We start from the raw sequence: 14,691 nt of genomic DNA, 5'->3' as shown, positions 1-14,691 counted from the left end.
AGCTTTAAGTCACATGTTTCTAGTGAGGTTAAAACATTTATTCTGATTTTTAAAATGATTAAAGTAACTCAAATATTGTAAGTTAAAATTCTAGAAACACCTTCCGAATCCCAGCAAATATTTCATAAGGAGTCCCTTTCCATTATTGTCATACTCTAGTAGAGACACACCTATTTATATTAAACTTTTGTCTCTTGATTTTATAAGCAGCCTTATAATTGAGCATTAAAGGAACATTAAATTATTCTGGCATTTTGGGTCAGGTGTCACAATAAGAAGCCTGTCTGTGCTCTCAATTGAACTTCTATATCCTGTATTTGCTCACATGTTGGGTTATAAATACTATATATATATTTACATAATACACTTTTTCCTTATACATATGAAAAAATTTTAAGGTTGTGATTTCAAGATTTATTATTATTTTTTTAACCCTTACCTTCCATTGTGGAGTCAACACTGTGTATTGGCTCCAAGGCAGAAGAGTGGTAAGGCCTAGGCAATGGGGGTAAGTGACTTGCCCAGAGTCACACAGTTGGGAAGTGTCTGAGGTTAAATTTGAACCTAGGACCTCCTGTCTCTAGGTCTGGCTCTCAATCCACTGAGCTATTCAACTGCCCCCAACTTCAAGATTTAAAGGAGAATCATTGGCAAATTTTTCCCCCTGGGATCTTTAAAAGCTTTGATAGAAAAAGAAGCAGTAAGCTATTTCTAATGCCAGCAGTAAACATGTAAAGTTTTATTTAATTTCGTTCTTTCTAGAGTACTCTTCAACTCTTTGAAGAAAAGAAAGTCCTGGTCACTGAATTATGTCAGGCTGGGCTGGGAATTTTGCCCCAGAGATGGCTGTCTGAGACTTGATGTTGTGAATGTTAAATGAATATGACATTGAATAAATCAAAGGTGTGAATACTGCCCAACCACATTCTGCCTTATGGTACCTCTTTATTAGAGTTCCAAAAATTTTGCTCCAAGAAATGTTAAATTTACTACATTCTATATAGTTATTTCAATGGTAGAGGGATAACGATGAAGCAGTAGTACTTAAGAAAGGTAAATTAAGTGTATCACCCCACATAGTATCTGTACATTTGCTTCCAGTGACTAATAGTGGTGCCGAGATGGCACTGTGTTCCCAAAGGCTTTGCCCTGGAATGTGAGCTCAGATCAGCTCTCCCAAATTAGAACCACTTCAAATGTAGGTCTACAAGTGAAGTCTGGCACCAGAGGACTAGCCTAGTGAAGAACAGAGGCACATTGCCATTTGATTCTCTACCAGATGAAGAATTCATTTGTTGGCAATGGCAACTCATGAAGACCTTTTAACTATAGATAAGTTTTGCCTTGTCCTGAAGGAACTTAGTCACCTAAGAAGTCAGAGAACCTGGAAATATCAAAAAGTATTTAATTCAGTTATAAAAATAAGAAGTCATTGCGACAAACTGACCCAAAACCATGATGGAGGTCTACGAGTGTGTGAGTATGTGTAGACTTCCATCTTGGTTTTGGATCAATTTGGCCTCAGACACTTAATTATGAATATACACACTTAGATGTATAAATACATATGCAAGTATCTATTCTATATGGACACACACACCAAAAAAAAAAAAAAAAAAAGAGATTCAACTTTGACCAACAGTAGAGATTAATGATATTCATCATAATTTGGGACATTATCCCTAATAAGTATTCAAAGATGTGGCTTGCCTCTGTGTACCCTGTTTTGTTATACTTACATATGAGTCATTTTGCTCAAATTGTAGAATGAATGGGCCTCCAGTCTTTGTAGAGTTACATCTATGGATAAGTAGCTAAACACAGAAATATAAGAAAAAAGGGAAATTTAGAGTTATAAAATACAAACATACCATTAATTTCTAGATAACCTATGAGCTAAGAACTCCAGATAATATAACACAACTACTTTAATATGATACACATACCTTTCTAGTAATAACATAAATTTTCATGCCAAGATCTTTTACCAAAGTTTCACATGGTACTTTACTCTAAAATGTTCTAAAATATTCTTCATTTCTCATTGGGGAGGGTGAGAAAAAATATGGATTTGAAAGCAAAATAGAATTTTTTAAATCCCCACTTATCATGTTATGTAATGAATTTTGTGTTTTATAGTTATCTATATTAGTGTATATCCCTCTTCCAGAAAGTAAACTTCCTGAAGGCAAGGAACAGGTCTTATTTAATTTTTTATCTCCTCTAGTTTTTCTTCCTCTGTTTGCATTAATCTACTAGAGAAGGAGATGACCAACCACTCCAATATCCTTGCCAAGAAAACTCTACGGAGAGTATAATCCAAGGAGTCACAAAGAGTCAGACATGACTGAACAACAAAAACAAATCTCTAGTCTGAAGCATAGTGCTCTGTACACAGGTGGTCTCTGATAAATTCTTGTTGTTATCTTTCATTTATATATCCATCATATCCTTCAGAGAAAGGTATATAAGTTCTAGTGAGTCCTCTGAGTGCAGGCTTTGTGAGCTCTGTCCACTTAGAACTAGCCAATCAAAGTTCCGTGAGAATTTATTTTTCATATACTATATTAATTCTATAATCTAATTTTTAATCATTTAATTTCATTATTGCTTAATTAATCGAGGGGCCTGGAATAGAAAGCCCCAATCCTTTTATATTAGAGAGAATTACAGAATTGAAGTCTTGGACTTCAGGCACCATCCAGGCTACAGATTTTTGTATTTTCTTTGTCTTTGGGAATAAGTTCCTTTCCCAAAGTCTGTCTAACAGAAATGTTTTATAATGATTCATTCCTGTGTACTTTAGGGATCTCTGTCTCATCTACTGCTTTGGAGAAGGGCTGATAGTTTGATGGACCACCTTAATTAGTTATTTATGAATTATGGATGTCTTGGATTGTCCAAGAGAGGGACTGAATAATGAGCTCCTAAAACTATTTATAGAACTGCTTTGATATCCATTGGGGTGTTTGGCCATGGATAGGGCTAGTAACCTGTTACTTTATTGGTTATAAGGCTGTCCTAATCAATAAACTGATATTCTTACCAAAAATCTTTCTCTTGAAATGATTCTGATTGTAACAGTTCAGAGAATTTCCATTATCATTAGAAAGTTGACCACTGGAGTAATGATTTTATTTTTGGCCACAGTAATTTAGAATGGTTTTCATCTAAACTGAATATCATTAAAGAATATGTGAAGCAGCTAGGTAGTACAGTAAATGGAACTCTGGTCCTGGAATCAATTAGTAGTAACAGAACAGGACCTGAATTTAAATCTAACCTCAGACACTTACTAGCTTTGTGGCCCTGGGCAAGTCACTTAACCTCTCTCATCCTCAGTTTCTTCATCTGTAAATTGGGGATAATTATAGCATCTTCCTTTTATTTTTGTGGGAAGGATAAAGAAAGGTGATATTTGTAAAGCATTTTGTGAGCCTTAAAGAACTACATAAGTGCTAGTAATTATTGTCATTGATGGAGGGAAGACTCTCTTAAAGTCAGGAAGATCTAGGTTCAAAACATGCCTCTGACACATACCAGCTGTGCTTCTCCAAAAAACTCATTTAACTTCTCAGTGCCATTTGGACAATTCTCTCAGACTCTAAATTCCTAATAAGTAGTTAAACATCGACAATAGGAGTAGGTTTTATGTCTAGACTACCCTATACTAGCAGCTAGGAAATACAATGGATAGAGTACTGGGTCTGGAGTTAGGAAGACTCATCTTCCTGAGTTCAAATCCAATCTCTAACTAGCTATGTGATGCTAGCTATGTGACCAGGGGCAAGTAATTTAGACCTATTTGCCTCAGTTTCCTCTTATGTAAAATGAATTGGAGAAGGATATGGCAAACCACTCCAGTATCTTCATCAAGAAAATCCTAAATGGGGTCATGAAGAGACAGATTCAACTGAAACAACAAAAAACCTACACCAATGAAATCATACATCTGGACTTCCTCAATGCACTCCCTCCCAAAGTCATCACAATAAAAAGTAGGAAATTTTAGAAAAGGAAATAAAAATAATGGGTATAATTTTTTAAAAAAGAGGCAGTGAAAAAATGAAGATGAACCTGTTTGTACAAAAATATTCATAGCTGCGCTCTTTGTGGTGGCAAAAAACTGGAAAATGAGGGAGTGTCTATCAATTGGGGAATGCCTGAACAAATGGTGGCATATGATGGTGATGGAATATTATTGTGCTTTAAGGAATGATGAACTGGATGGTTTCTTTAAAACTGGAAAGACCTACATGAACTGATGTGGAGTGAAATAAGCAAAACCAGGAGAGCGTTATACACAGTAACTGAAACGTTGTGGGATGATCAAATGTAATAGGCTTTGCTACTAATAACAATATAATGGTCCAGAACAATTCTTAGGGACTTATGAAAAGGAATGCTATCCACATCTAGAGAAAGAATTGTTGGAGTAGAAATGCAAAAGAAAACATATGATTTATCATGTATTTATTTGGACATATAATTTAGGGTTTTGGTCTTAAAAAATTACTCTCATTAAAATGAATAATATGGAAACAGGTTTTGAATGATGATAATACATGTATAACCCAGTTGAATTGCTTGTCAACTCTGGGAGAGGAGAAGGACGAGGGAAGGGAAACAACATGAATCATGCATGTAACCTTGAAAAACTTATGTGTAAATGTGTCACTGGAGCAAAATAAAGAAAAAAAAGAGGTAGTTGAGTCTTAGGGGATCAAGATGTGGTGTTGGAATAAGGATGATTTGGGGATCAAGTCCCACCTTTGATATATACTGATTGTGTGACTAGGAAAGTCACTCAACCAGTGTCTTGGCCAACTCTCTAAGTCTAGAAGTTGCAGGATAATTGTCAGTGTATATTGTTTGAGGCATTTCCTTATTGGGAGATCTGACCACCAGTGAAATCACAGGTCAGGACTAACAACAGCAGCAATCATAACACTGTCAGTTTTATAGAGTGAACTTAAGAAAAAGACTAAAAGGAGGGAAAAGAAAAATAAAAGTACTTAATGGACTAATTATTCAAGTGAGCCTTGTTACAAACTCTGCAATTATTTTTTCTCAATTCAAGATTGGAAAAAAATCTATGGAACTGGGAGATGCCTTAGAAGCATTGAGTCTTAGCTCCTTCATTTTACATGTGGAAAATTGAGGCAGAGAAAAATGAAGTGACTTCCTGAGGAATTTACCAAGAGATCTAATTTATAGCCCTCCTCAAGAAGAGTACAGATTCTCTTTAAAAAGCGCTTCAAAAAAGACCAATAAAAGTAAAAATTTCTCTCAAGTTTTTTAATAGTAGGGAACAAATATCCAAATTATCTTGTCAAGAAAATGAAAGTTAATAATAATTCAAATTCTCTTCTGCAGTGGAAATGACTTATGCAGTAATCCAGATGATTCTTTTCTTTTTTCAATTCCAGATATATTTTATTTTCCCAGTTACACATCATAATAATTTTCAGCATATATTTTTCCAAAATTATAAGACCCAAATAATTTCCTTCTCTCCCTTTCCTCCCCCTACTTGGAGATGTTATAAGCACTTTGATCCGGGCCATACATGTATTATCATACAAAACACACTTCTATATTGCTCATTGATGTAAGAACACACTCATGATGTAAGAACCAAAATTCCAAAATAAAACCATAAATATATTTATGTGAAGGTAGTATGCTTTGATCTGCAACTATCCAACTCCAACAGTTTTTCTTCTGGAGGTGGATAGCATTCCCCGCTCATAAGTCTTTCAGGATTACCCCAGATCATTGCATTTCTGAGAGTAGCCAAGTTTCCATGATTGATCATTGTACATTATTGCTTCTTCTGGTTCTGCTTATTTCACTGTGCATCAGTTCATGCAGATCTTTTCAGCCTTTTCTGAAATCATTCTGCTTATAGATGATTATTTTCTATTGAGAGGAATATCTATGACATTCTGTAAATGTGGCCCCTAGCAAATGGTGCTGCAGCTTGAATTTGACCTGTCTGAAGAGCAATTTCAAAGATAAACTCTTTATAAGTGCAGCATTAGTTGTCTGTTTTTGATTTATTTTCATACTGCTTATTATTTATTCCCCTAATGGTGTTCTTGTTTCTTTTTTAAATTGCCTGTGTTTTAAATGATTATTCTTTGATTTACTAAGTCTCATGACCTAGAATCCTTTGTGGATGGGATGTGTTATATTGAATCTCTGGGAGCTTGAAGTTCACCTTTGATTGACAACTAAGTCAGTTGGATGGAATGTTCCCAGGGAGACATGCGAGAGACAAGAGGGGCAGTTGAGAATCCTGAGGAGAGATTCTGGGTCTTTGACCTGTGCTGAGGCTGGAGATCGGTAGATCCTGGTCTTGGAGTGAGAGGGTGCAAACATCTCTCTGCAAACTCTTCCTGTACTTGAGATACCGTTTTCAACCTGTACTTGACCACCACCTTGGTATCTACTGCCCCTAGATATTAGGAGTTTCATCATCTAGATATCTAGGTTTCCCAGGGCCTGGGAGGGATCCGGGAAGTGGGCAGGAGATGAAGAAGAGGGTGGAAAGGGTGGACATAACTCAGCTGTTAGGCTGAAGATCTACTGAAGAAGAAGCTGAAGATTTCCCAGCAGTTTACCTACTCTGGTTTAGTCCTGGCCAGGCTGAACCAGAGGGAAGAGCTACATTGATTCTTCATCTGTCAGCAGTTGAGATTTCATTAGTAATAATTAGAGTAGGGTCTCCTATACCACAGTCCTTTACCCTTATCCTTCCTGTTTAATATATAAAGTTTAAAGTACCTTCCTAAAGCAGTTTCAAAGCTTGTTTGGGAAGGGAGAAAACGCAGTCAGAATACAAGTCGTTATCCTAGCTAAAGAGCCCAAATCAACATATCGATTAACCCCAGGTGGGTCCAGAAGGGATATACCCCTTGACCTGAAGGATCCTGCCTGGGCAACTGTTAGAAAGGAGAAGGGTCATCTTATTTCTCTCTGTACATCATTTCTACCATCTCAAATAGATACAAGAGACCACAGATAGTTATAACAGATGACAATATCATAAAGTGCTTTAGAATTAAACATCATGTCTCTAATATAGGAAGTCAGGGCAGAGGCAGGGAGGAAAGAAGTGATATTTTTTAAAATGTAGTTTCACTGTGTATAGATACATCTAAGTTTTTGAGTTGTTTTGTTTTTTTAGACTAGAGCCATAATTTATTTGGAATAGGGAGCTCCCAGTGAAGAAATTCACTTGACCAATGTAGAATGACATATTTGAGAGAATTATCAAGGGCTAAGTGACTTTTTCAGGGACACACATTCTATATGTCAGGAACAGGATTTGTGACAAGGTCTACTTAACTTCAAATATGGATCTCTCTTTACTACCTCTATGGGATAAAAAAAAAAATACGAGTAGTCATCATCATCATCATCTCCTCTTCCTCCTTTTTCTTCCCTTACTTTCTACCTTAGTATTAATTCTAAGACAGAAGATCAGCAAGGACTAGGCAACTGGAGTTAAGTGACTTGTCCAGTGTCAACCAGCTAGTAAGTATCTGAGGCCAGATTTGAACCCGATTCCTCTCGACTCCAGGCCCGGTGCTCTCTCCACTAGGCTACCTGGCTACCCCCTTTCCTCAAGTAAAGAATGCTTCATGAAGTTGCATGGCATCTTTGAGCAGGGGCCATTCTAATCTTCTCTGTATGATTCCAGTTTTAATATATGTGTTGCCAAAGCAAAAACCAGTTTCTTTTTAAAAAGTAAAAATGTATCTTTAGCTCTAACCTATCATTGCTAAACTCCTGATAGAATACAAAGAATGCTACATTTGGAATTGGAGACCCTAAGTTCAAATTTCAATTCTATCATTTACTCTCTTCACTTACTCTCTGAATTTAAGCAATTACATTACCTCTAATTTAGGCTTCATTTTTAAAAAATCTGTAAAATTAAGGGGGTTGGACTAGATGAACTTAAAAATTTCTTCTAACCCTAATCTATTTATCCTATGATTGTCAAAATCATTGTGGGTAGGAATAGCAAAAACAAATAAACAAGCAAACAAAACCAACAAAAATGAAACTTCATATTCTTAAAAATTAGAGAACCAATACCAGTATAATAAATACTAGTTGCTCTTTTTGGTCTCATCTGCTCCGATGAGATCTCCAAGCAGATAATTCTCAGCTTTAGTTATCTAACTCTAGTTTCTCTCCTGAGTTCCAATTCTACATTGTCAACTATCTTTTGGTTATTTGGAACTGTGTGTCCTCTAGGCATCTCAGGCTCCAGTCAATCCCTATTTCCTTTAGGATCAAATATAATGCCCTTTCTTTGACATTTCAAGCTCTGTATAACCTGTCCCCCTCCTATAATTCCACCTTCTTACGTGTTATGCCTTGTCACATCCTTTGATCCAGCTATCTTCTATCCAGCTATCATACCCAAAGCTCTGTGCCTTTACATTGAATGCCTCTCCTTTTCTCTCCTCCCATGCCTAGAATGCTCTCCCTTCTCACCTTTCTTAGTTTCTCTGGCTTCCTTTAAGTCTCAAATTTCATCTTTAGCCAGAAGCCTTTCTTGGTTCCTCCAATTGCCTATTGCTTTCCCCTTTGAGTTAACTTTTATCTACTCTGTATGGTCTTATTTAAATCTAGTTATTTACATGTCTACCTCCATCAGACTGTAAGCTCTTGGAGAGTAATGACCGATCTTAGTATCCTCGCACTTAACATAAAAACCTTGCACATAATAAGGGTACAATAAGTGATTTTTCATTGATTGATTAACAGCTCCTACAGGAAATTTGTAGCTCGTTAGTTGGTTGGTTAGTTGTCCCTCATACTAGAAGGTTCTCAAGTTGTCTAGTAAAGAGCACTTGGGGTTAAATATATACCTATCATAGTTTAGAGTGGAGAATTCCAAATCATTTAGCCTTCCTTAAAATCAGGAAGAAGTGGGAGATTCTAATATTAATCCTTTAGAAAGGAAAAGAATCATTTTTTTCCCCCCATCCTTCATATTCTTTTTCTGAAATATCATGAGAGGAAGTGTTGCATTGTGGATAGAGAATTAGGAAGACTTGGGTTCAAGTTCAGGTTTTGAAGTATCCTAACTATATGACTTTGGGGCAAATTACTTATCCTCTCAGTGCCCCCCAGGAAAGTCTTAAAAACCACAGGTTGCTGAACAGATGCAAATTTCGATTAGCAGAGGAAGTTTCTTTCTGAGGAAGTCCAGAATCTTTCACTCCCTCTGCTCTTTTGGTAATTATCTAAAAAGGTTTCAAAATAAATGATTTCATTATTATCTTTTTTTTTCAAATCTCTATTTTTGTGTAAGTTATATTTGTTGCTCAGTTGGTCCCATTCACGCCTGACTCTTTGTGAACCCATCTAAGGTTTTCTTGGCAAAGATATGGAATGATTCATCATTTGCTTCTCCACCTCATTTTGCAGATGAGGGAACAGTACAGTTGGCTAGATTCAGACTTGATTGAAAGAACAGTCTGCAAGTGGAGCAATAATGGACCAATATCAACCTGGATGGAGTGGTCTAGGAATCTATCCTTGGCTCTGCTACAGAGGCACAGAAATATAAGCAGTACCCCTTTACCTGAACAAGAATCTTCTTTGCAACAATGCCAATGAGAGACAATTTGGCCTTTACTTGATAACTTCCAGTAATGGAGTAAAAAAAGACAATAAACTCCACTTTTGAACAGGATGAATTGTTAGGAATTGTTTCTCTTATCATTCTGAAGCCTGATTTTGTGAAATTTCTAAAATCTCATTTATTTCAACCAATTCTTATGTGGATGACCTGGAGGTCCTTCATCATTCTGATCCCTTGCTTTGGTATGTGTCCACATCTCTTGTTCTTCCTAAAATGTAACACCTACACTGAACATAATATTCCAGCTATCGTTTGATTAGGGCAGAGTACAGTAAAATGATTACCTCCATCATTTTTTAACATTATACTTCTTTAAATCTCTTAAGACAAGATTTCACTAACTTTTTGGCACCTCTGTCCCATTGCCAATTATACTGTGCTTGTGGTCAACTACTTAGAGCCCCCCAAATCCCCAAAATCTGTCTGAACTGTTAGCTAACCATACCTATACTTAATAATGTACTTACTTGAAGACAAGTGTAAGACTTTAATATTTGGGGGGGAAGGGAAAAGTGGAGTGTGATTTCATCAGGCAGCATTCAAAGTGAGGAGACCCATGGTTCAGTAGAAAGAGCACAGAACATTGAGTCAGGTACCCAGGTTTGATTCTAGCTCTGTCACTTACTACTCCTATGACTTAGAATAAGTCATTTAACTTTACTGGGATTTAGTTTCCTCATCTGTAAAACAAGGGGATAGGTCTCAGTAGCCTTGATTTTTCCTCCTAGCTCTAAGCTTATGGTCCTATGGTGCTGGTGTGAATATTCCCTCTTCTAATGCAGATCAGCAACTCTCTTGTAACTTATAGTCTTAGGAGAATTGTCTCAGCACAGAGAGGTTAAATAACTTCCCTGAGTTAAGCAAGCCTAACTAATACTTGTCAGAGGTAGGACTGAAACACAGGTCTTCCTTACTCTAAGGATGGTCCTCAATCCACTCTGCTATGCTGTGTCTCTACATTTATCCCAACTGGATTTTATGTTAGCTTGGCACCCAAATTTATGGAGATCTTTTTAGATTTTTAATCTGCTATCCAATGTTATTTCTCTCAGTTTTGTGTTATCCTACGCATATAGTAAATATGAATGTTATTCATTCCTTCATCAAAATTAATACTTAAGATGCTGGATAACACTAAGCAATGGATAGATTCATAGGACAGTGGAGATCTTCTTCTAGGTTGTTCCATTAATCATATTCTTTAAATCTGATCAATCCTTTTCACTTCCCTCACACATTCATCCTTTTTTCCAATTGCTTAAAGATGTTTTGAACTTAGGGCTTAGAGTTCATCTCAAGAAGAGATTTTTCTGAGGCAAATTTAATAGAAAAAAAGAAATAAGCATTTAGTAAGCATTTACTATGTGCCAGGCCCTTTACAAAAAATTATCATTTGTTCCTTACAACAACACTGAGACATAAGTTAACATCTATTATTATCTATTTATAGTTGAAGAAACTTAGGCAAACAGAGGTTAAATAACTTGCTTAAGACCACACAGCTAGTGTCTGAGGCTAGATTTGAACTAAGGTCATATTTGCTTCAGGTTTAGGGCTCTATTCACTGAGCTACCTAGCTGTCTCATAGGAACTAAAAGTCATAGAATCATAGACTGAGCCAAAAGAAACTTCAAGGCTAGAACTAAGCTTTTGGAGTAAGAACTCACTATTTGACAAAAACTGCCAGGAAAACTGGAAAATAGTATGGCAGAAACTACGGATAGACCAGCATCTCATACCATACAATAGGATAAAGTCAAAATGGTCAACTTGATCAAGAAATAAATGACACAATAAGTGACACCATAAACAAACTAGAGGAAAATGGAAAAGCTTACCCATCAGACTTGTGGATAATGGAAGAATTTATGACCAAGCAAGACACAGACCATAATGAAGAATGAAATGGATAATTTTGATTACATTAAATTAAAAAAATTTTGTATAAATAAAATCAATGCAACCAAGATTAGAAGGGAAACAACAAATTTGGAAAAACAATTTTATAACAGTCTCTGACAAAGGCCTCATTTCTCAAATATATAGAGAACTGTGCCAATTTTATGAAAATACAAAGCATTCACTTGAAAAATGGCCAGACTATCTAAATAGTTAGTTCTCAGAGGAAAAAATTAAAGCAATCTATAGGCATAGGAAAAAAATGCTCCAAATCACTATTGATTAGAGAAATGCAAATTAAAACAACTCTGAGATATCACCTCATACCTCCCAGACTGGCTAACCTGACCAAAAAGGAAAATGATAAATGCTGGAGGTGGTGTGGGAAAATTGGGACACTATTGGTGGAACTGTGAACTGATTCCACCATTTTGGAGAGTAATATGGGAGCAGGCTCAAAGGGCTATAAAACTAGGCATATCTCTTGACACACACCAATACTACTACTGGGTCTGTATGCAAAGAAATCAGAGATAAGGGGAAAGACATACATGTGCAAAAATATTAGAAAATGAGGGGCTGTCCATCGCTTGAGGAGTGGCTAAACAAGTTGTGGTATATGATTGTAATAGAATACTATTGTGCCATAAGAAATGACCAACAGGACAAATTCAGAAAAATTTGGGAAAGACTTATATGAACTAATGCAAAGTGAAGTGAGAATAACCAGGAGAACAATGTATACAGTAACAGAAATATTATATGTTAATTAATTGTGAAGGACTATTATCAGCAAGCAAATTCTCAAGATATCCACAAGGGATCCGTGATGAAAAATGATAACCATAGACCAAAAAGGAATTGTTTGAGTCTGATTGCAGATCAAAGCATATCTCCTACTTTATTTTCTTCATGAGTTTTTTTTGTGTGTGTGTGTGCGTGTGATATGTGTCTTCTGTCATGGCATGAGCAATGTAGACATATGTATTTGAAAGTATTGGTATATTCTAAATCAGATTATTTACTGCCTTGAGGAAATGGAGGAAGGGAGGGAGAAAATATGAATCTTAAAATGTTAGAAAACAATTTTCAAAAATTATTTCTACATGTAACTGAAAATAATTAATTTTTAAAACTAGTTCAGAGTCACACAGCTAATGTCTAAGATTGGATTGAACTAAGGTCATTCTGACTCCAGGTTTAGTGCTCAATCCACTGAGCTACCCAGCTATTACACAGAATTTAAGATCATAGAATTATAGACTGAGCTGAAAAGACCTTCAATGCTATCTGGTCCAAATCCCTCGCTTTTCCAGAGGAAGAATCTGAGGCTCAGGAAAGTTGAATCTCTTTGGAGTCACACAAGTTGTAAATGATAGGAGATCTCAAGACTCTGTCTCCAAAGACAGCACTGGGTCAATAGACAGGTTCATAAGCCTAAAATGCTCATCATCTGTTAGTAGATGGAGAGAACTCAGCATGATTTTCTTTAGTTTTCAGTTTCACTTTCAAAAGATTAGAAAATACCACATAGAGAAGCCTTATGAATGTTCCTATTCTACTGTCCTTTCACCAGGATGATCTGCTGAGTGCACTGACCTCTGTAGGTATGGGTCAGAATAGACCCCCAGTGATATCTTCTGATGGTGGGATTCATAGGCAAGAATTTAATGGAGAAAAAAATGCTTGGGTTTGGACATCCAAGCATCAGTATATTATCTGGAATTTTCATTAGAGAGAAAAGATGGGATAAGATATAGGAAAACTCATACAAATCCGGAGGCTCAATGGTGTCAAAAATGAACACAAAATTATTTTCTTGTCTAAAAAAGAAGTAAAATGTTGGGCTGAAGGTCAAGGACTTTATATCAGTTATATTTTAATTAGCATTTTTTTTACAGTGTGACATCCCTTCTTGCTTTCTTACAATGTATCTGCTATGCCTTCTATATCACTTCTGACTCTAGTAAGAAAGATTTTGGGCAACATAATGCCTCCATGAAAAGCTTCCAGAAAGAAATGGAAGGATGGAGGACAATCAATCATCACACTAAACTTAAAATGAAAAAAATAAAATGAAATACTCTAGCCATGATAGCTAATCAGGTGAGAACATCTCTATTGAATGAATCGAAGACATGAAACTGTACATTCTGTCATGCCCTGTGGGTTTTCTATTAAACAGTTAGGCAGTTCAGAAACCAAATTTAAGTATAAACTCCTTGGGGGTGGGAACTGTCTTTTTCCTTTTTTTTGTATCCCAAGAACTTATGACAGTGCCTGGCACATAGTAGTAATTCCTAATAAATATTGAATTCAGTTGAATAAAGGAGAATAGTCAGGTCCACAGGTGAATTCATTATTAAATGTGATTCAAGTATCTTTCTGTTTTTGTTGTTGTTGTTCAGTCATTTTTGATCATGTTCAGTTCTTTGTGATCTCATTTGGAGTTTTTTTTGGCAAAGATACTGGAGTTAGTAATTTCCTTCTCCATCTCATTTGACAGCTGAGGAAACTGAGGCAAACAGAGTTAAGTGACTTGCTCAAGGTCACACAGCTAGAAAGTATCTGAAGTCAGATTTGAATTTAGGAATTTAAGTCTTCTAGACTCCAGGCCTGTGGTATGTGTTCACTGTGCCACTTAGCTGCCCCAATATCTTACTGTTACATTGATTTATTTTTTGCATGTCAATACTTCCTCCATTAAATTCTTCTTTTGATGTCTCACTGTGAACTGTCAAAGACCCTGAGTTTTCAAAGTCTATGTCAGTAGACTGTGTGAATCCTACCAAGTTGAAAAGACATCAAGTATAAGCCCAGTGATGAATACCTTCTTTCATCTTAAGACCAACATGGTCAGAGAAACTTGCTTTCAGGTTGATTTGCCAGAAGGGTTTTTTGGCTGTAGGACGGTGTATAGTACAAATAATTAGCTTTGAAATATCTCATTACCTAATGAACTTTGCAGCATATTCTTAAAAATTAGCAAGCTAAAATTTTGCCGTTTTTAAGTGAAATTTTGAGAAAACCTGATTCTACTCCATGCTTGATTAATAACTAACTGGATGGCTTTGAACAACTACTTCTGTGTATTGTTTTCTTTTAACTACGAAATGAAGTTT

The 14,691-nt window shown here is 36.1% G+C and overlaps 1 protein-coding gene and 1 non-coding gene across 2 annotated transcripts in view; both read right to left on the bottom strand.

The window, feature by feature from the left end:
• Positions 1–14,691, bottom strand: part of TSHR (thyroid stimulating hormone receptor) — a 161,872-nt gene that overhangs the window by 81,294 nt on the left and 65,887 nt on the right. The window contains exon 4 of the mRNA XM_044662117.1: positions 1,740–1,814. Coding sequence (XP_044518052.1) covers positions 1,740–1,814 — 75 coding nt within the window. The remainder of the gene's footprint in view (positions 1–1,739; positions 1,815–14,691) is intronic.
• Positions 7,632–7,738, bottom strand: LOC123238366. The gene has a single exon (XR_006505562.1). It is a non-coding gene; the product is annotated as a U6 spliceosomal RNA (small nuclear RNA).

This window comes from Gracilinanus agilis, chromosome 2 (genome assembly GCF_016433145.1).
Source record: "Gracilinanus agilis isolate LMUSP501 chromosome 2, AgileGrace, whole genome shotgun sequence".
NCBI lineage: Eukaryota > Metazoa > Chordata > Mammalia > Didelphimorphia > Didelphidae > Gracilinanus > Gracilinanus agilis.
Note: the sequence above shows the minus strand (reverse complement) of the source record. Positions and strands in the feature narration are given on the sequence as shown.